Source organism: Mus musculus, chromosome 2, assembly GCF_000001635.26.
Source record: "Mus musculus strain C57BL/6J chromosome 2, GRCm38.p6 C57BL/6J".
Taxonomy (NCBI): domain Eukaryota; kingdom Metazoa; phylum Chordata; class Mammalia; order Rodentia; family Muridae; genus Mus; species Mus musculus.
This window is the reverse complement of record NC_000068.7, coordinates 13,381,467-13,400,321: the sequence shown is the minus strand read 5'-3', so window position 1 is coordinate 13,400,321 and position 18,855 is coordinate 13,381,467. Positions and strand designations below refer to the sequence as shown.

Below are 18,855 nucleotides of genomic sequence, written 5' to 3'. Positions count from 1 at the left end.
CAGAAAGAGATTGGATAAGATTGGAGCAGGCAGGGAAGTCGTCTATGAAATTGCAACCTCTGAACTAACACCTGAAAATTAAGTAAGTGCTATTTGGCCAAATAGGAGAAGAGAAAGGAAAGACCCCATGATACAAAGAATCGGGGAGCAAGAGATTCAAGACCAAAAGCTAAATTTCTAGAGGAAACTAGTAAGTCCAGCAGCAACTACCACAACTGGCTTCATGAGACACAAACTCAATTCATAGTGGTCACAGTGTCTTCCTCTCTGCAAGTCCTTTATACTTCATGCAAACAGGTCTGGGGTAGGATGCCCAAGGATGGAGAAGCACGATAAATTGTGGGTCTTAAAATACAGGATGCAATACAAAATACACACTAAACAGAGTTATGACTCACTAAACAACAGGGTCATGTTTCAAGCAATGCCTTGTTGTTAGCCCATTTCATCATTGTGAGCATAACGGAGAATTCCCACACGTACTAAGATTGCTACAAGGTCACCTGCTAATCTGTGGGGCTGCCCAGGTTTGTGGTGCCCATCCATGACTGAGCTTCATTCTGCAGCATGTGACTCTCAGTCTCCCTATGCAGAACTGATATTGAAGCCCTCTCCCCTCTGGCTCCTTTCCACATGATGCTATAAGAACTCAGCAAACGCTTGCTAGCAGAGCCTGGACTTGACAATGATGTCATATCCTGAGCACTGTGGCTCAGGAGCCCCTACACACTTCATTCATTTTGCTCAGTGATAAATAAATCCGTTTACCCAGTGTGCCTTTTTGTCAACAGCACAGATCTTCTCTTTACTTGGAGAAAATGGATCTACAAGTGAGCTTTCTCCGTGGGTCCATTTTGTAGATGCAAAATAAAGCCCACACTGCAGTGCCTTTATGCAGATCTTCAAAGAGAATCCCACCCTGGAAATAAGGAAATGGCCACAGTCGCTCTGCCCAGCTAATCAGTTCACAGGATTCAGCATTGACATGACAGTATTGTTCAGAAGCTGAATTCTATCCTGGGAGCCTTGGTCTGGGCTGCTGAAGGGTATATAGAACTTCTCATAAATTGTGTGAATAGGAGCCTCCCAGCCAGCTGCACACACCCCTCCTCCCTTTCCCTCCGGCTCCTTCCAGCCTCCTCTCACTTGGCAGTGGACTATAGCATGCAAACAAGGTCAAGGAGCTTTGTGGGCAGAGAGTGACATTTGCAAAGGCAGCGGGCACTTCAGCTAGGGACCCAGCAGGGGAAGAGCTAAATGGCATGTGATCAGGAGGTGATGTCACCATGGACTTCCACAAAGGAAAGTGTGGCCTTTTCTTTGGGGAGATAGATGACATCATCCTCCCAGATGGGGGCCACCCCATTCTCTTTTCTTTTTAGTTGTTAATGAGATTTCTGCGACTCTAGACTCTAGGGTTTTAAAAGTTTGTTTGTAAGAACATTTTAAAACATTTTTAAGACCTTCTATGAGTGACTGGGTTCAAAAGATAATGCCTTTCTAGCTAACTGGACTTTCAGCCCCCGCACCAAGGGCTTCTCAAATGTTCACTTTCGGAATGCTGGCCAGGAGCTTATACAGTGTCAAGCCTCATTCCAGATCTTGGGGGCAGTCAATAGTGTGTGGCTACTATTGGTCTTTCTGGGGAGGTTCTTCTAATTTGACACTTTTATTTGTTTTTGTGACTTTGAGTTGTAAGCTTGGGTTTCTGTAAGCACTCAAGTTTTTAATACTGTCCGTTTCTTAGGGAATTGGCAGGGTAGATGCAGAGGGACAGCTCACAGCATCTATGATCCCTGTCTTAAAAAGAAAACTTCTTATTTAAATTATATAGATAACAAGCATCGTGGCATAGTACAGGCACATGCAGTGCCCAGGAAATATCTCAGTATCAAATGCTATGAATAAAAAATTAGAAGATATCTTGAAAGGCTCTGTAGGAAGCCAGCTGATAGTAAACAAAAGGTTTAAAAACACTAAGCAAAGCATGTGATAGAAATTAAGTCACGGCTGGCTGTCCAACTGATAAAAGACAAATGCAAAAAAGGCTAATAGTTTTTCCTGTCACCAGGGAAAAACCATAGATAGATTTTTTTTCTCTGTTTCTAGGGATGGATCTCAAGGGATTTGGGTGCAGAGCAAGCCCTCCATGACTCTGCTACATTACATCCCCAGTCCCCAGAGATGGATTTTTATTTTGAGCTATAGGACTCTAGATATATAAGGTAATGCAGTGCCTTGCACAGAGGGACATTTTGTAGTAATAGCATAGGTACTGGGGCTATCTTTTACAGGCACACAGAAACAATGATCTGAAGGCACCATCGAAGAAATAGTTCAGCAATTAAGAGCACTGGCTGCTCTTGCAGAGGACCTAGGTTCAGTTCCCAGCACCCATTGGCATGGTACAACAATCTATAACTACACGTCCAGTTGATCCAGTGCTCTCTGGCCTCTGTAGGTGCCAGGCCTACACATGATACACAGACATTCCTACAGGCAAAACACATACACATAAATTTAAAAATAAAACCACACATGCATATACATACACATAGGCACGAATACACAGAAATGCACACAATGAAACAGGGACAGAGCTAGAGTGACTTGTTGGTGATACAGACAGCACTATAACAAATTCTAACACAGAAATGCTACATTTTCTTTTCCTGGTACTTTCTCCAAAGTTACAGTGTGGAAATCATATTATTTAGGTTTTCATATTTGAATATTATTTTGAGAGCTTTATAATTATTTCATGATCACTCTTTTGGGTCTGTCTCGAGCCATATTTCTTCATGGTGTTTACAACGAAAGCAATTTCATGAACTGTGGTCAGGAAAGATCCAATCAATAAAACTGGCCTATGTATCACCTGCTCCGGGAGAGCCCTACCTCTCAGATGGTGATGGACTTACTCTTAGGGTGGCACTTCCTGTTAAGCTGTGACATTGCAGAGAGGAGCGCACACAGGAGCTCCTCTGCCTCTAAAGGGCCCTCAGTCATGAACAAGGTGCAACTCGCGCATGCACCAAACCTGTAAGCAAGTCATTGGAAAAGATGAAAGAAAAGATGGAGTCCTGCCACTGTTTTATGATTATAGTATGACATAAATTCTGTTTGGTTTGGACAGAGATTTAAGGAAATTTGAAGCAGAAACCACTAGTTGTGTTCAAGCACAAAAGTAGCTGTTTAACAGCTCACTAAGTCTCCCCTCAGACTTTTGCATACTGTACACATAAATGCGTGTTTCTATTTTGCCCACTTTGATATTTTGGACTTCTGTGTTTGTGCTACTTGAAAACATTTTTAGGGATGAAGATTAGAAATGAATACTGCTTTAGTATGGAGATAAGTTCAAAGTTTTGATTATGATCCTGTAACTGACTTGATTTTTGGCAAATTCTCAGTTGTAGCTTTGTTCTGAATGAATGATGCTAATTTAAAAAAAAATCTGTTTACCCAGGCAGATAACAGTGCCTGCCTCTATTTCCAGATGTTAAGGGGGCCAAGCAAGAGACTCACTTGATCATGGGTTTGAGATTAGCCTGAGCAATATAGAGTGACCTTGTCTCAAAAACAAAGAAATCTGTTTGCCAATAATCCTGCTGTTGGAATAATTTTCTCAAAAACAGTTTTGTAGCTCATTTTGCCTCAGGCTCAAGAGTTTTCATGGCAAGTTCTGTGAGCAAATGCAACGGAGAGCATGTGCAGATCTTTCACAAGACACGGAAAAGGGAGACCTCTATTTTATTTACATTTGTTTTTTGCCTCCTTGACAACAACAGTAAATACACATACACACACACCCATAAAGTTGACCTTCACTTAGCATTGGCTCTACGTATGTGGCCAGAGCCTTTGGGACCTTATGTCCCAATTCCCACATTGCCACTGTTTGAAACCCTCTGAGGGCAATTTCAGTGCTATTTCCACTGTTGCTCTTTCAAACCGTTATAAAATGGGGCAGGGGGGGGATAACCCTCAAAGAATAATGACCTTCCAAAATCATATATTGCACAATTTAAAATAGTCCTTGATTTGGGGCCAAAGGGAGAGTTTTCTCAAATCTTCTGTTTGTGTTCTGGTTTCCTAGCAACCACTTCCCTGATAGAAATTGCACATTCTTTCCAGGAGATTCCTTGCTTTTTCACACAATGTGAAAAGGGAAGTGATCGGCTATTTCTTTCTGACAATTGTAACAAACACAAATGGCCAGACTCACACAGGACAGTCATCATGTTCAGTATGAACATTAATCTTTTCTGTCTCTTAACTCTTACCTATCTCCAGATTAGTTTTATTTGATTGCTGCTGTGAGCTCAGCAAACATGTCACCTTCCTCTCACCAAGTAGGCAGAATGATACTAATGAAGTTAGTAGAATTATATTCTGCATATATATAATGAGTGATACAAAATCATTTTATGCTTTTTCTTTTCATTATATAGACTAAACAATGTAAGTTTTTATCACCTAAGAATAATTTTAACTCTGTCTTTAGGAATTTTTTAAACATTTTATTTACTCATAGTATTCATTTATTTATATGTATAGTGTGTAGGTGTGCATACCATATATGCATGTGGAGGTCAGAGGTCAACTTGTAGCAGGCATCTCTCTGCTTCCATCTTGTTAGCTGTCAGCAAACCTTTAGCTGGTAAGTCACCTCTCTGCCAGGAAATCGGCCTCAGGTCATTAATTCTGACAAAACAAATTACATTGGCCTGTGAAAATTGAATTAAAATATGATTATGATTAATATTTAATGTACCGACCTTACTGACATTACTTATTATCACTCTTGATGTTGTTATTTAAAAAATAATAATTTCACTGTACTGGGTACTTTAAAATATTATCTCCTATGTCACTCTAATACTTCTGTGAAAGAAGCAACATTGTCTCTTTGTAGATAAAAATGGCTGAGAAGGGCACCTTCAAGACACTAAGTGACTAACTCAGACTCAGAAGTTCAGAGACCATGGGATTGGCCCAGAGGAACCTTTGGTGTCAGACCCCAAAGTCTGGGCTTTAAGTCGTGGCCTGCTGTCTGAAATCAGCAGTTTCTCTCACAAGTTTCACTGTGAAAAGGTGGCATCTCACTGTGGTCTGAAGAAGTCCTAAGCTTGCAGTAGCTAATTTTATAAATGAACTCCAATAAACATTTAAAAGAAATCTATAGAATCTTTCCCATGTAAGTTATGTTCTTGTTTCAAGAGCTCCACAAAAATTTACACCATTCATTCATTCATTCATTCACTCATTCACTCATTCTTTCTTCAGTCAAAGTAGCAATAAACTGAAGTCCTGCGGTGAGGTCTGAGCACATTGTCAGAGGTCTAGCACACAATAGCTCATGTTTGTTCGCCATTCTGCATGATGTCTGCCTTTCTTTCTGTTCATTGAGCACACTCATGCTTGCTAAGCCTGTGCCCTACCATGGAGCTTTGATACGGTCCTCTCCTCATCCATTTACATAAAGTTCTTCTGGAGTTACCACACGTAGTCAATGGAATTAATTCATCTGGGAAAAAAACACAGGGTTAGCTACTCTGTTACTCAGGCTCAGCTCCAGAAAGTAGCTTACAAGGAGGAGTGAGGTTATAATGCCAGGGGCAGGCTAGCTGTCTTCAGAGGAGATTGGATGGCTCAGCATAGGCACTGAGGGTGGGGTGGAGTGTGTGAGGACTTAGCTGATGTAGTTGTTCTGCTTCAGTTTCGAGAAACCCAGGCTGGCTGGCTTGCTGACTGCAACCCTGGATATATTACTAACAGAAAATGATCTTGGAATCATCTGTCCCTGTAACCACGGTCTCTGCTGCCATCTTTACATGGCCTTCCCAGTTCTGTGTGTCTGTCTCCAAATTTTCCCTCTTAGAGGATGTCTTGAACTTCATTCCAACTGTAAGGCAGCAGCCTCTGCTTGACTCTCCTTGAATTGATAACGTCTGTGGTTATATCAACACCATCAGCATGGTGCTGCTCGTTTTTGTGCATTTTTGGGTGTGGAGCAACCTTCCTGTGGAGAAAAGCTTGGGAACTGAGGGCAGAGTACACAGCAGAATCAGAGAGAACAGGGTGAGGCAGAGCCTCTGAGGCTCCCTGAGCCTCACCCTGGAAAAAGTTATCTTAGATAATGACATAGTTTTCAAATCTTCTATTTGAAGATTTGAAAACTTTCAAATAGAAATGTAAATGTTGGACTTGCGAATGCCTGAGGGCATGATCCCGTTATCTTTGCCTGTTAGTAGGGTTTTATGAAGCATCAGTAGTCTTAGGTACAACCTCTTACTTTGAAAGATATTTCTCCTATTTTATTAATTTTATTTCCTTTGAAGATATCTTATACTACACTTTGTTTAGAAATCTTTAATAATTTCAAAACACCCTGAGAGACAGAGGTGATAGATGATAGAGAGATAGAATGACTATAATTAATGAATTGACTTATCCTGGAGAACTGTAAGGGAAGAATTTCTACTGGGAAAACATTCTGAATCTAAGAAGAAATTCAAAATAGAAAAAGTAGATTCGAAGGAACTGGGTACAGTGCATCTCAGCGAAAGTGTTGAGACCGGATATGCTTCTCTGGGTTAAAATGAAAGATGTCTATCCTTTATGTATAGGAAATTAAATTTAATATAAAGTGTGGCCATCCTGATTTATCTCTTTTTATCTGGGGTGCTCAGGTGAAGAACTTTAATATTCATATCCAGGTCATCTCAGATAGTTAGAGGCTGTGGCTGCCTTAATCTTATACAGTCGTATGATAACTTGCATAGTCATTCCTATAATTTTATAGCTATAGGTACCACTGATTTTGCACTTCTGATATTTTTTTTTGTTCAAGTAACATACTTCATAATAAGGGTTTGTTTGTTTTGCATTTTGGCCTATACAATTAAAAACAGGCAATTTCACTCCATATGGCTATATAGAAATCAATTAAAATTTATTATCAGAAAGTGTGGAGTAGAGATAAAGTCCCCATGGAAGATGAAACTGTCTAATCCTTCATGATTTCTTAAGTCTTAAAAAAAAAAGTCACTCTTTTAACGTGGTACTAGACCCAGAGTCTGTTGCTGGTTTTCTCAATGATCTTTTCTATTTCTAACCGCATTCTTCTCTAACCATCATCTAATGTTCAAGGTGATAAATAAGAAGAGGTTAGTACAACATGCAGTACTTCTTGCTGTGTGATTCTAGAGCTGCTGCCTCCTTATGCCTGCCTGGGAGCTTGTCTGCCTCAGTTATGAGCAAAAGAATGAGCTGTACTAGCATAAAGCCATTGTAATAACGTACCCAGAACAGGCGGCTTAAGACAGCAGGAATGTATTACTTTGCTCAAGAAGGCACTGATCGAAAGTCAAGACCATTGCATCAAGCAGAGCCCTGGGGAAGAATGAACCTTCCTGCCTCTCCCAACTCCTGTTGTGCACTGGAAAGTGCTGGGGTTTGTGCCTGATAGCAGCTGCAACCTCAACTTCTGCCTCTCTCTTTACCCAGGAGCCTTTCCTCGGTGTCAGGCTCACATTCTCTCTTCTCAGGAGAGATTTCAGTCTCATGCTAACCCAGTAGCTGTTCCTTGACCTGATAATGTTGCAGAGACCTGCCTGTCACATTTTCAGGTTCCTGGCAGACATGACATTGGGAAATGACTCCACTCATTCCAGAGTGTTCTGTACTGTGACTTTGAACAACTCTTTTTCACTCTGGCTTTGTTCGGTTTTCTTGTTCCTGTCTTCTTGTTTCCTCCTTTTCCTTAGGAGAATGTCACATTTCTTGCCTTTGAAGCCAAGGCAAAGACAAAGTCTCCCAAATTTGTCAGGACTGACTTGAACTTCAGAATTTGCAGATTGATTTTCTAGGGAATACTTGCGGGCTAGCATTTTTCTGTGAGAACAAGGACATGAGCTTCAATGATCATGGAATGAGGTAAAACAAGAAGACCAGAAAATAGGTTAGCTGGCCGTGACTTGGAGTTTCCCTCACTTCCCAGCTTTTCAGCCCTCGTTCCCATCAAACCTACCCTGCCAAGAGCAGAGCTCCACTCCCAGACCTCCCCAGCCCTTTCCAGCTCTGCTTTTCCTTCCTTGCTGGCTGTTGCTTGCCTACTTCTAAGGATAACGTAAAGATCTGTTCATGAAAGGGCTCTTCTAATGTTGTTTCTGTTCTGACACACCCACGAGTTTTAAAATTCCTACAGAAAATAAAATCAGGCTCCTCTGTGTATCCTCTGCCTTCAGGATTTTGTGCTTGTGTGTTTTAAATAAAAACAAGTTTCAATAACACAAAACAGAGAGGAAATAGACAACTGTAGGCACAGGCACTAAGAAGCCTTTTTATGTGATAGAAGAAAACTGGCCTAACCAATGAGCTCATTGTAAGATATTACGGAACAAAGGGTATGAGTTTTCAGTTCATAGAAAGACTATTATAATATAAATCAATATTCAGTTGAGTATGTGAGCCTCCCCATTTTGTTGTATTTAACATTTGTTTTTATTGTAGTTACTGATTTTACTGTATGTTGGCTCTTGGGCTTTGAACAATGACTCCTGGAAGCAGAGAGCAGGATGTGAGGATACCCTGGAAGCTGGCTTTGTAGCTCCTTTCCTCCAGTATTAGTGGATCTTAGCCTTATTTATTCCACACAGGCACCTCTCCTGAAAAATCACCTTTCAGATTACAGTGTTAGGAAAACAGAAAAAAAAAAAAAAATGAAGAGCTGACACCTTGAGTGACCTCGGGGCACAGGAGGATAAACTGAACCACCTTGCCCCTGATTATAATTGTCTTAAAGAAAGAACTCACAGAAGACCTGTGCTATAGTTCTGTGCTGCGATTTAAAAATTCATAGCTTGTTTTAGACAAAACAAAACCAGTATTAGCTGAGTTCTTACTTGAGCAAAATTTTAAATTATCTATCTCAATAAACAGACTAAGCAACGGCTTTCAACTCTTTCTTGTTCAGAGCACTGTAGAGCAGTGTGCTTCCTGCTGATAAGGGAAACACTTCCTTTCAGCTGATGACGAGGATTTGGAGGGAAATAAAACCAAATAGATTATCAGTCCTGGGAAAGGTTTTATAAAGATCAACTGCTTAAAACTGGGAAAACATGTGAGTCACTTCAAAGCACTACTGTAGTCCAGTTTGGCTACACTAGACACCAACACACTAGACAGTGTCAGATTTGCCTCAAAGTCGATACAAAGATTTTGCTCTGCTTCCTTTACCCAGGTTGCTGGGGTAATTCTGTGTTTAGACAGTGAACAGAGCAGCTGAGAGGATAAGACACCGTCAGGCAGGTACAGCCACCAAGTTTGATAGAGACAGCACAGAACTAGAAATGAAGAGGGGCTAGGCTGTATCTGACTAACTGGATTTTCTCTAGAGGAATTCACTAAGAGACTTGGGCTCACAGATCATCTCTAAAGTGAGCCCCATACCTTCATGCCTAACTCGTGTTGTTAGGAATTTCAAGCAATATACTGTGCTTATTAAAAGCATTTGAGAACTAAACTGCCGTATACATGGAACTGTTTTTAAAAGCTTACAACTTAATGAATAATTTTGTATCTTTTTTTTTTCTATTGCTAGCTAAATTTTTAGCCAATAATTCTACTCCTAGCTCCAAGGTTTATTTGTGTGTGTGTGTGTGTGTGTGTGTGTGTGTGTGTGTGTGTGTGTGTGTGTATGTGTAGTGTAGTGTACTTTTATATCTAGATAAACTTTTGCTAAGAGACAGTACATAGTACAAGCAGAGCAATTATCCCATCATTCCCAAAAATCTTATTTTGACTCTTTTATTAACCTATATAACAACTCTGAGCACTGGAGTTTGGAACCTGATATTATCACCCCAGAGTACAGTAACAGGTTGGGGTGTTAGCTTCCTGTTATGTGCAAAGGAATTTACAAGGAAACCTAAAAACATTAGGAGACACAATGGGGAAAAAGTGATACAGAGCCTTAGATGAGTCAACTATGATTTTGGATTCAATTAGCTGATAGGCTGAACCTAAATAAATACGCAGAGATGTGTTACCCAAGCTCCTTCCCTCCTTCTCTCTAAGGGCTTTCACATTTGGTTATCAAGCACTTTAGCATGTAAACAGAATGGCTTCACTTACTTGTAATTTAGAGGAAAGTTCCATGTTTGAACATAACACAGGTTCCTGGGCTGCCCAGGCTCAGGCAGTACCAGTTTCTGGAGTAAGTAGACTGTGAGTGGTGTCCCTAGAGCTCAGCAGAGGTTCCGAGGAATTGTACCAGCTACACTGCTTTTCGGCTTCAGGGATATTTTCAGTGTGGTTTTACAGTTGGAAAAGTGTTACCTAATCTTTGATGGCACTTATTGTTATATACCATTCTCCACAGTCTATAAATAATATTAGTATGTTTGCTTTTACATAGTGATTTTCAAAATGGCACACACACCACTCCCTCCTTGACATAAAAGGAGAAACACTATATGACATGGGAAAAGTCTGGAAACACAAGTTTCAGGACAAAGTAGGAGAGAAGCACGAGAAGAAGGTGGTAGCACTCAGAACTTTGAGCCAGAATCAAGGGCTTTGGCCTTCTTCTTCTCTCCCTTTTCCCCTCTTTCCCTCTCTCTCTCTCTCTCTCTCTCTCTCTCTCTCTCTCTCTCTCTCTCTCTCCCCCCCCACCTCTCTCTCTCTCTCTCTCCCCCACCTCTCTCTCCCCCTCTCCCCCTGCCTGCCTCCTTTTCCTCTCTCCCCTCCCTCCCAAGACAATCTCAGCTAGTACAGGCTGGGCTCTCAACCTTCCTATGTAACCAAGGATAACCTTGTCCTGATGATCATGACACTGTCTCCATTTCCCCTGCTAGGATTGCAGATGTGCATCACCATGCCTGGCTAGCATTGTGTTCTTTATAGATTGGAAATTCTCCTATTAGGTTCTATTAGGACCCCCACTCCCAGAATTCACTGTGTTCCTCTTAGGTCTAGATGTGTAGGAATAAGAACTCAGCATTATATAAATAATGTAATATTGTTTATCTAAAATGAATAAATTTAATAATGATTTCCCTCTCTTGCCCTCTCTGCTAGGGCTTAAAGCCTAGGTCTTATATATCATAAGCATGCGTTCTACAATTTACTTTATCTCATGACCCTCTTACTGCTTTATAATGGCAACATTAAACTTTTGCACAACATCTCTCCTATAGGAGCCATAGTTCTTTGCCACCTTTGGTGAGCAGAAGGTTTGAATACATTCTGGCTTCTATGGTCACTTTGTGCTAACAGATTGTTTTTACTTGACAGGCTGTGGTGGAGAGATGTCTGGAACCATGGGCTCCTTTAGCAGCCCTGGGTACCCTAACAGCTATCCTCATAACAAGGAGTGTATCTGGAACATTCGCGTGGCCCCAGGGAATAGCATTCAGCTCACCATCCATGACTTTGATGTGGAATATCATGCAAGCTGCAAGTATGACACCCTGGAGGTAGGAAGTCTGATTGTTCTCCAGTGTATCACAAAATCTTGGGTAGAACTAGAGAGATCCCCATCTTCTTTCCTGTGGCTAGTCCTGTTCTATGCTTAGGCATTCTAGCAAGTATCCTCCTCTATGAATGGATTGTGTTAGTAGAATAAGGGATTAATATAGCAGTTTGGTTTCTCTCCTAGTGGCTAGTAACAGTTCACTAGGAGGTAAGGCCAGGTAGCAGCAATTGGGTGTCAATATGAGCAAAGAACAGGGAAGGGTCCCCAGTGGGCAGGCTTGGTTCTGTCTCTTTTCCGGATGGATAGGAAGCTGAGCCATCAGTTCCCTCTCTTCTTTTCCTGTTGATAAAATCTGTGCTTGGGCTCTTTAACAGCCCACACTTCTCCTTCTGGTCCGAGGAATCTTCCTTAGAGAAAGCATTCTGCATTTGGGAGTCAGTGGAAGAGGGGCCCCAGCACACTGACTGCAAGTGCCACTGACCCCTTTACAGCAGCAAATGCTGCCTGGGCTGTGGGATGGTCAGGATGCTACAGCTATAGTTGCTGCAGAGGGCTGGTTTTGTTTTGTTATTTGCTTTTGTTGGTTTTGTTTTGTTATTTGTTGTTGTTATTCCTTAGTGTGGTCTTTATCTACAAAACCTTTTCAAGGCTACCTTAAGAGTTTATCTCACAAAATTAAGGTAGCCATTTTGAACTTTAGGCCTTAAAGTTTATTATAATCAACTTGGACCTATCAGCAAAATTAAATGGTTTCTAAACACACACAAGTTCCCCATCTGTTAGTGTTAGGGACTACTATTCCATATAACTCTACAGCTAGTGTGTGACACAGAGTAAGCACCTGACGCCTGTGAGCGAGCAAAAGCATTCAAACCCCTGACTGATACATGGTAATAAGGCACATACGGTCCATGATGATTGCACACAGCCACATTCTCACTTGGAGGTGAACAGTCCCATGTAAGAGTAGGATGCTGTCTGTCCACATATTACAGTTGTCAAAATCAAGTCTCACATTCATGGCCTTTTTAAATGACCACCGGGATGGTTGCTGATATGGGCTTGGATGGCATTGACCCAAATTTCCAGTTTCATGTGTCCCAGGGCAAAGAAGTTAGCCACATACGTAGACATAGAAAGAGTTATTAAGAAAGGGAAATGAGAGCGGGCTGAGGGAAAAGCATATTCTTGAAAGTGCTGGGCCCAGGGCTCATCACCTTCGTAGGTCATGGGCACAACCCAAGCCTCTCCCACTCGTGGATACCCTAGGGTTTACCTAGGATGCCCTTCTCTATACAGCTAGGAAGGGAAGCATTTCAAGGCTTTCTCTGCCAGCTGACTTCTTCCATATGCTAATCTTCATATAGTTTTCTCCAGCAAGCACTCTCCTCCATAAATGGAAGGCCTATAGAACGAACCTGGTCACCTTTCTCTCCTCTGCCCAGATAAAATAAGGCATTTCAGAGGATTGAAAACAGTAGAGAGTACTTTATGGAAAACTTTAATCCTTAAAAATTATGTGATATGAAGAAACAGAGTTCTTAAGCAATCTGTCCCCTAATGATAGGTATACTCACTAGGAATTATATTCAGCACCCCAGTTCCCTCTGCAAGGAGACAGTGCCTTCTCAGTGACAGTCCTGCTACTATGTGATGCCTCCATCTTACAGGAGGAATGGGGTTTAGGAAAGAACAAGGCACCTTCCAAAATTCACCCTCATAGCTTGAAGAAAGACCACCAACACTAACCCGTGAGATGCTGAACAGGTTCCACTACCAACAAAGATACTACATGGTTTCATAAAACCCATAACGCTTACAAAAGGCTGGCCGCTGAATCTCTGTTAGGAATGTGCACTGTTCCAGGTTCCAAGCCCTTTATTTTCATCTTCCAAGTACATGTCATTGGTGCCCACTTGGCAAAATGTAAATGGGTTCATTGTGCTTTGGGTCTTGTCATTCCCATTACATGAGAAAGCAGAGATGTGTCGTTCTCTATAAGCAGCCTCCGAAGCCTAGGGCAGCAGAGACTCTGGCCAGCAAGTAGCACTGTTAGGGGTAGGTGGTCCTATGCCAGCGCAAAGATGTCTGTGACAAGAGTTGGCAACCTGCTCAAGTTTACATGTATTAGGACAAGCTGGGAGTTCTGTGGGCTCCTAAGTTCTATTAAGAACATAGTTTGAAGGAATATGTCAAGACCCCAAAGGCTATAAAGAGTAACTCCTTTTTCATATCTCTGCCATAGATGGAAAGTTCTGTAGTGACCTAGTGTTAAAATGAGCATAAGGAGGCTGTATTTTTTGTGGTTGTTTTGTTTTTCATTCCTTTGCTTTTTTTTTTCTTAGTCACTGACAATATATTGACAGTCGATTTCTAAATCTGTTACCCAGATGAGTGTATGATCCAGAAAAACGGCTAACTTTCTCAACTCCACACTTATTTTTTTAATCCTGTCAAGCACAGCCAAATGAAAATTACCATCACTAGACATTGGACTTTCTGGGGTCCCCTAAGTTTTACCAGGAGCCATTTCTTTCCCTAAAGAATTACTGTCCAGAAAGTGGCCAGTTGCATAAAGCAACTGCCATAATCCTGTTATGCTGACTTGGTCTTCAAAATAAATGGAGCCAACAGAGCAGAAAGCAATGCTCAGAACAGATTAACACTGCAGGCTTTGAAATACTCCCCACCCTGGGCATTTGCTAAAAACACACTTTAATCTCTGATCAGCATGCCATTTTCAGGGTTTAGTCACACTGGAGTGGAATGAATCACACCCTGAAATTCTTTCCATCCTTTCCCACTTGTGACCATACGCTAATGATCAGTTTTATTTATGGGCACCAAAAAATGCCATTTTGTTGTTTTGGTTATGGAAATCCCAGGATGGTTTTGTTTTCAGTCTCCAAGAAAGCTCTGTGCAGAGCCTGGATCAACATCCAGGAGAGGAAATCCCCTCCCTGGCACAATCAAACAAGACAATTGCTTGGTGTGGGCAGTTAGCATAGACAGGGCCTCTCAGCAATGGTCATTTGTGAGTTCAGCCCAGTACCAGGGGAAGCAAAGAATGTCCAAAGTGGCAGTGTTTATTCTTTTGGAGGCTCCTAGTCCTAGCCAACTCCTAGCTGGTATGAATATGACCGCTGGGGAATAGATGAACAAGGAAAACAAACATTATTTTGCCAACTTGTAGGTTTCTTTGTCAGCATCTAGTGCCAGCTCCGTGCTCTCTGGAAATATGTGCTGGTGGTTGCACTCCCTTGATTAGGAGCACAGGCTGCTGGCTGCATTTGCTGGAGACTGTAGCCTGGGCCAGAAGGAAAGATAGACATGGGGAAAGGGCGTATGTCGAAGGGGCCAAAGGAGGCTCTTCCTGAAGCTCTGCTTTTTATGGCCTTTTCAGGGCCTCCCAAACACTAAACATCATCTCCTAATGAAAATAAGCCCAGAGCAGTTGCTGGCTTCATTCCTTTGCAGTTACTGGCCTTGTGTTCAGCCCTCTGGGAAACAGCAGTTTCTTCTTACTTTAATTCTTGCTTTACTGGGGGCTGGGGCGGGGGTGGGGGGTGGGGGAGGGAGGGTGGATTAATCAGACAAAGAAATCATTATAGATTCAAGTCATGTACTTCTCCTCCAAAGTAGGTTTCTTGTTCTCACTGTCTCCCCCAGGGAACTCTCCAGTGAATTCCCTATCAGTCAGCTGAGGGCTTGAGAGTGAGGAAGGAAGGGAGGAGCAGGAGGAGGGAGGCCCAGTGAGAGGTGAAGGGGTGCTGCCCATTGAGACATTACCCAGAGCTGCCTTCCTGCCTGGCTTTGGCCCTGGGTGCTGTGAAGGACTCAGACACAAACATGCATGAAAACTCTCATCCAAACTGCTCTGCCTTCTACAAAGCAACTTTGATGAAACCTTGGATATGGGAGTACGAGTGTCAGTGTTTGTTTCTTTAAGTCTTATCTTCCCTTCACCCCTAGTCCATGCACACTTAAGATAAGTGTTCAGCATGTGAGCTCTGCTGGAATAGGGCTTAGGAAAGAAAACCCCTTTCTATAGAATGTACCACTGAGTTGAGGGATCCCAGTCAGTTATACAGTTGGGCAAATTTCGAGGTATCCATGAGGGTTGCAGCCATGTGAGACAGACTTGGAGGGTTTCCACATGGGAGATAGGAGATCCTGGCCATGCTCTTCAGTGCAGACATGGGGAATGCATGTCACTTCTGTGATTTCCAGAATATACTTTTGCAGGTTGTATTTTGATTTCCTCTGAAGAAACATACCTGTTATGTTTTACTCCTAATCTTGTAAAATATCCAATTTTCAGGATAGATGAGATTTCCTAAAAGTATAACTAGATAATCAACAGCCTTTAGTGAACTCAACATTCAAAAGCAAAACCAGCTTTCACCTGAGACTTCCAAGACTTAGAAAAATCAATCTTTATACTATATTATATGCAATGTCTCTCCAGAGAAAGCAAGAATCCCCAGACTGATGAGAAAGAAGAAAGCAAAAGATAGAAAAGATCCTAGAGTAGTCTGGGTGTTTTCTATCAGATGAAGCAAATAGGTATTTTGTAAGTGATTGAAAGTGTGTGTTCCTAAGGCAGAGGGAGTGCCTATAAATACTCATTTCAGGTTTATAGTTGATCCCACCAAGGGAGGCTAAGTACAATTACTAATCATAATAGAGTCCAAGAATTGGTTGCAAAAATGAGCTCAAAACAGGGCTGATATGTCTAGATTTATCTTTTAACTAATGTCCTTTTTTTTTTTTTTTTTTTTTGCATCCTTGTTAGATCTACACAGGTCTTGATTTTCACTCTCCAAGAATAGCCCAGTTGTGTTCTCGATCACCATCGGCGAATCCCATGCAGATTTCCAGCACTGATAATGAACTAGCAATCCGATTTAAGACAGACAGCTCTTTAAATGGAAGAGGTTTCAATGCCTCATGGCGAGCAGTCCCTGGAGGTAGGTGAACCTACGGAATCATGCTGTAAGCTTTTGAGCTGAAGCCTAGATGAATTTTACAAAATTATTAGAAGAAGACATGAGAGTTATCCCTTAATGACTTTGTGACTTCTCAATATCATGACAGGGTTTAACGTTCTAAGGATATGAATAAGCCAATCAGTCCATGTACGAGCAGAATTGAGGTGGTTGGAGAGACTTGTTAGCTGAACGCATGACTAGGTCCTGTTCTCCAGGTGACATCAGAAAATGGTTGGAGAGTGTACTAATGCTTTGATTCAACCATGAATCCGAGTTTCCAGACTCTGAAGGTCCTTGTCCCCAATTGGTTTTCGATTGATCAATAAAGATGCCAACAGCCAATGGCTGGGCATGGGGCAGGACACTTACAGTTGTATAGGTAGGATGCAGAGAAGAATGAGAGATTCCCCATAACTCCGGGAAGAAGGGTGGGATACAGAGCTTCAGGAGATAAAGCCAACCAGCCACGTGAGATTTTGGGTAAATGGCCACTTCAGGGGAAGGTTTAGAAGTACCCAGTCTTTGAGGTAGCCAAGGCATTTAAAAATAAGATAATGTGTGTGTCTTTCATTTGAGGATCCAAAAATAGCTCCCGGGTGGGTGCACATGTGTGATCCACCAGGAGCCAAAGCAGTGTACCAAAAACTTCAGCAAGCGTAAGTGTCCAATTGCATACATCATGCCATAGACTAGGTTTTGGACTCTTAGGAAATGTAAAAAGAAATAAGCATTAAATTTGTCAAATCCAAAATTAAGTGTTGCAATACTGATTTTCTGCCTAAGATCTCAGGCTGTCAAAATAAGTTACTTACTTTAAATGTTAAATACTTTTTAACAAAGTGTTTTAATAGACACTCAGGCCTGGTGAGGTTAGTGGTGTTTATGAAATGGTTACTATATCCCTGGTATTTTTCTAACTAATAAGAATTATTTTATTTAATAGTTACAACTTACACTGTGAGGGAATTCTCTTGTATATCCTCATCTTATAAGCACAGACAGGAAACTTAGAGGACTCGTTGACTTGTCCAAGGTCCCATAGCTGTTTCCTAGGACAGAGATGTGACATGAGGCCACCTTAAGTCACTTCCTTAATGCCAAGAGAGTATGGAGCTATGTGAAATCTCTCTAGAGTGAATTACATATTAATTTATTTGTATAGCATTCAGGTTAATCCCTCTGCCCAAAAACATTGCTGAAATTTTCTATCAGTTGTTTGTATGATCATAAATCCAAGGAGCGCTGACAGATACTTGGTAACATTGTAAGAATTAAATACAACTTATGGAATGAGGTCTACCTAGAATATTAACAATTGCAGAGCCAGACATTAAGTAATTTATAACATCATAAGCTATTGGACTAGGAAACATTTCAAAGGCAAGGATGATTCTTAGAGCATAGGTTTGAAAGAACCCATGAAAAAATGAATTCACCTGTATTTAGGTTTCCTGCTGTTTTTATTATTTTGAGACAGGGTCATATATAGATCATGATGACTGCAGACTTTCCATGTATTAACAGATAACTTTGAACTTCTGATCCCTCTTCTCCACCTCTGGGTAGGATTATGGGATGCATGGCTATGCACAGTGTATTCAGTGCTGGAGTTTGAAACTAGGTTCAAGTGCATGTTAGACAAGCGCTCTACCAGCTGAATTATACCCTACATTATTATTTTAATTAACTTTTGGCACCAATATTTATAGTATTTAATGTATTATGCTAGTATTACCCATGTTCCCTTATTTATGTTGGGATAAATGATTTAATATGATTAGTTCTTTGATGGCTTTAGCATAGAACCAATACAATAGCTAAACCGAGTAGGGTATTATCTGCCTGTGCTTGGCACCAGACTGCTTACATTTTTATATAACAGGGATATCTCGAGTGGCTGAACTCTGTCTCCTACTTGCAGGTTGCGGTGGGATTTTCCAGGTTTCCAGAGGAGAAATTCATTCTCCAAATTACCCCAACAACTACAGAGCTAACACGGAGTGCTCTTGGATCATTCAAGTTGAGAAATATCACCGTGTTCTTTTGAACATTACTGACTTTGACCTTGAAGCTACAGATTCTTGTCTTATGGTAAGTGGCACAAATTAATTACCATTACAGCATGGACAAATTTTCTATACTTATTAGTTATAGGTGTTTTCAGATTGGTCATAGGAGACCAATTCCTAACAATTTTAAAGGCATTGTTGAGAGGGTTTTTCTTTTGGTTGTTGTTGTTGTTATTTGCTTAAAATCTGATCAGGAGGTAGATGATTTAAAGGTTTGTTCAGCAGCTGTGTTGAAATAGCTTCAATAGCCTTATCTCAGTCTATTATCTGACAAAAAGAGGAAAGGGCAGTGTGTGTGTGTCTGTGTGTGTAC

The 18,855-nt window shown here is 41.3% G+C and overlaps 1 protein-coding gene across 1 annotated transcript in view; it reads left to right on the top strand.

The window, feature by feature from the left end:
• The window catches only part of Cubn (cubilin (intrinsic factor-cobalamin receptor)), a 215,539-nt gene that overhangs the window by 91,555 nt on the left and 105,129 nt on the right, over positions 1-18,855 (top strand). Inside the window, exons 29-31 of the mRNA NM_001081084.2 lie at positions 11,302-11,483; positions 16,278-16,452; positions 18,395-18,564. Of these exons, the coding sequence (NP_001074553.1) occupies positions 11,302-11,483; positions 16,278-16,452; positions 18,395-18,564 (527 nt within the window). The remainder of the gene's footprint in view (positions 1-11,301; positions 11,484-16,277; positions 16,453-18,394; positions 18,565-18,855) is intronic.